At 48.7% G+C, this 1,781-nt stretch overlaps 1 protein-coding gene across 2 annotated transcripts in view; it reads right to left on the bottom strand.

The window, feature by feature from the left end:
• keap1b (kelch-like ECH-associated protein 1b) overlaps positions 1–1,781 on the bottom strand; it is a 9,518-nt gene that overhangs the window by 6,304 nt on the left and 1,433 nt on the right. Inside the window, exons 1-3 of one of the 2 annotated variants that reach the window (XM_016509463.1) lie at positions 1,517–1,586; positions 612–1,314; positions 292–537 (exon numbers count right to left, since the gene is read on the bottom strand). In XM_016509463.1, the coding sequence (XP_016364949.1) occupies positions 292–537; positions 612–1,058 (693 nt within the window). In that variant the 5' untranslated portion in view covers positions 1,059–1,314; positions 1,517–1,586. Of the gene's footprint in view, positions 1–291; positions 538–611; positions 1,315–1,516; positions 1,587–1,781 lie in introns of those variants that run through there. The other variant, XM_016509462.1, reaches the window with a different exon arrangement.

Here is a 1,781-nt window from a genome sequence, read left to right as displayed (position 1 = left end):
TTTTTAAAGAATTCTCTTCTGCTCACCAAGCCTGCATTTATTTGATCAGAAATACAGCAAAAGCAGTAATATTGTGAAATATTTTTACTGTTTAAAATAACTGTTTTCTATGTGAATTTCTGTTAAACTGTAATTTATTTCTGTGATGCGCAGCTGTATTTTCAGCAACATTACTCCAGTCTTCAGTGTCACATGATCTTCAGAAATCATTCTAATATGTTGATTTGCTGTTCAAGAAACATTTATTATAACAGGTAAACGCTCTCGTCGTACAGGCTGAGCGCGACTGACCTGACTGAAGTTCATGTAGATGTACTCTCTGGCCTTCTGGTGAAGCTCAGTGCAGCCGATCTGCTCGGCGAAGCTGGCGATGCCGATGGCGTTGCTCGGGTCGAGCTGCTGCACGAGGAAATCACAGCAGGCCTTGACCACGCTGTCGATCTGGTACATGACGGCTCCGTTCATCACGTGAATCACACACTTCTCGCCCACAGAGATGCTCGCCGTGTACGCAAACTCGATGAGCCGGCCCATGACCTGAGAACAGCCAGACACGGATCAGACACGCGTGTGAGAAAGAGCCGTCACTAGCTCTTCTGAGACCCTCTTACCTTCGGGTGGATCCCCTCGATGGGCACCACCTCCATCCCGCACTCCTTCAGGCCGTTGGTGAACATGGCGCGAAACACCGGCGAGGACGAGGCCAGCACCACCTTATGAGCCACGAAGTCCACGGCGTCCAGCTGGCTGTATTTGACCCTCAGCGTGACGTCACACAGCTGGCGCTCCAGCCGCAGCTCGTTCATGATGGAGAAGGCAGCCGCTGTGTGGCTCTCCAGCGTGTAGCTGAACACACGGTGACCGTTCCTCGCCGACGGAGTCACCTCCGCCTTACACTCCGTCATACCGCCTGCCGCGTACATGCTCAGCGGCTCGGCACACGCATCGCTCGCCAGCGCAGGAGTGAGACGGCAGAGTCTTACGGGACGCTCTTCCACCTGCGGCTCCTTCAGATCAGACATGAGCTCCTTAGGGATTCCTCCGCTTCTGCATTTCATACACAATCAGCTTGATTAGACAGGAATCTGTTTAGACGGATTACTCATGAACCAGGAAGAGCACAGACACAAACGCAGCTGAGAACAGTGCAACCGGTCTGTCGCTCACATATTTGAGTCTTTTCCTCAAAGCGAGGAGAAACGTCTAGAGTCTTTCTGAGCAGGTTTGTCTGTCTGAAACTGAAGGCTGGACGTCTCTCGATCGTGAAGAATCTTACAGTGCCAGATTGAGACTCGTTAGAGTTCACTGCGAGTCCTGAGAAAAAACACAGACACATTTAAACCAAGTGACACGAAACACAGCAATCATAAACTCATTTCAGGGTCCTGAGGAGCACAAGAACAAGCGGCTGATGCAGCTCACTGTACGATCGAGACCGTCATGAACGTGAGCTCAGACAGCACACGCTAGACCGCTAGTAACATAAACTAAATATGAGATGTGAATGAGGGCTTACACAACCGCTCCGTGTTAACATCCGTCTAATTTGATGAGATTCTTACAGGTGTCTGACCAATTTGATCCAAATCCCTGCAGTTTTATTGTCTGAATGATTGCTGACATGAACAACTAAAGATACTGGAAGTGTTTCTCCTTCCATTCAAATATTAATATTCATATAACAATTATATTTATTACATGATGAGAGCACTGTTTGACCCACTAGATCCAGACTGAAGATCAATCAGTGTCCTCTGTGTGTGTGTGTGTGTGTGTGTGTG

Source organism: Sinocyclocheilus rhinocerous, unplaced genomic scaffold, assembly GCF_001515625.1.
Source record: "Sinocyclocheilus rhinocerous isolate Xijiao unplaced genomic scaffold, SAMN03320098_v1.1 scaffold1615, whole genome shotgun sequence".
Classification (NCBI taxonomy): domain Eukaryota; kingdom Metazoa; phylum Chordata; class Actinopteri; order Cypriniformes; family Cyprinidae; genus Sinocyclocheilus; species Sinocyclocheilus rhinocerous.
This window is presented reverse-complemented; position numbering and strand designations above follow the sequence as displayed.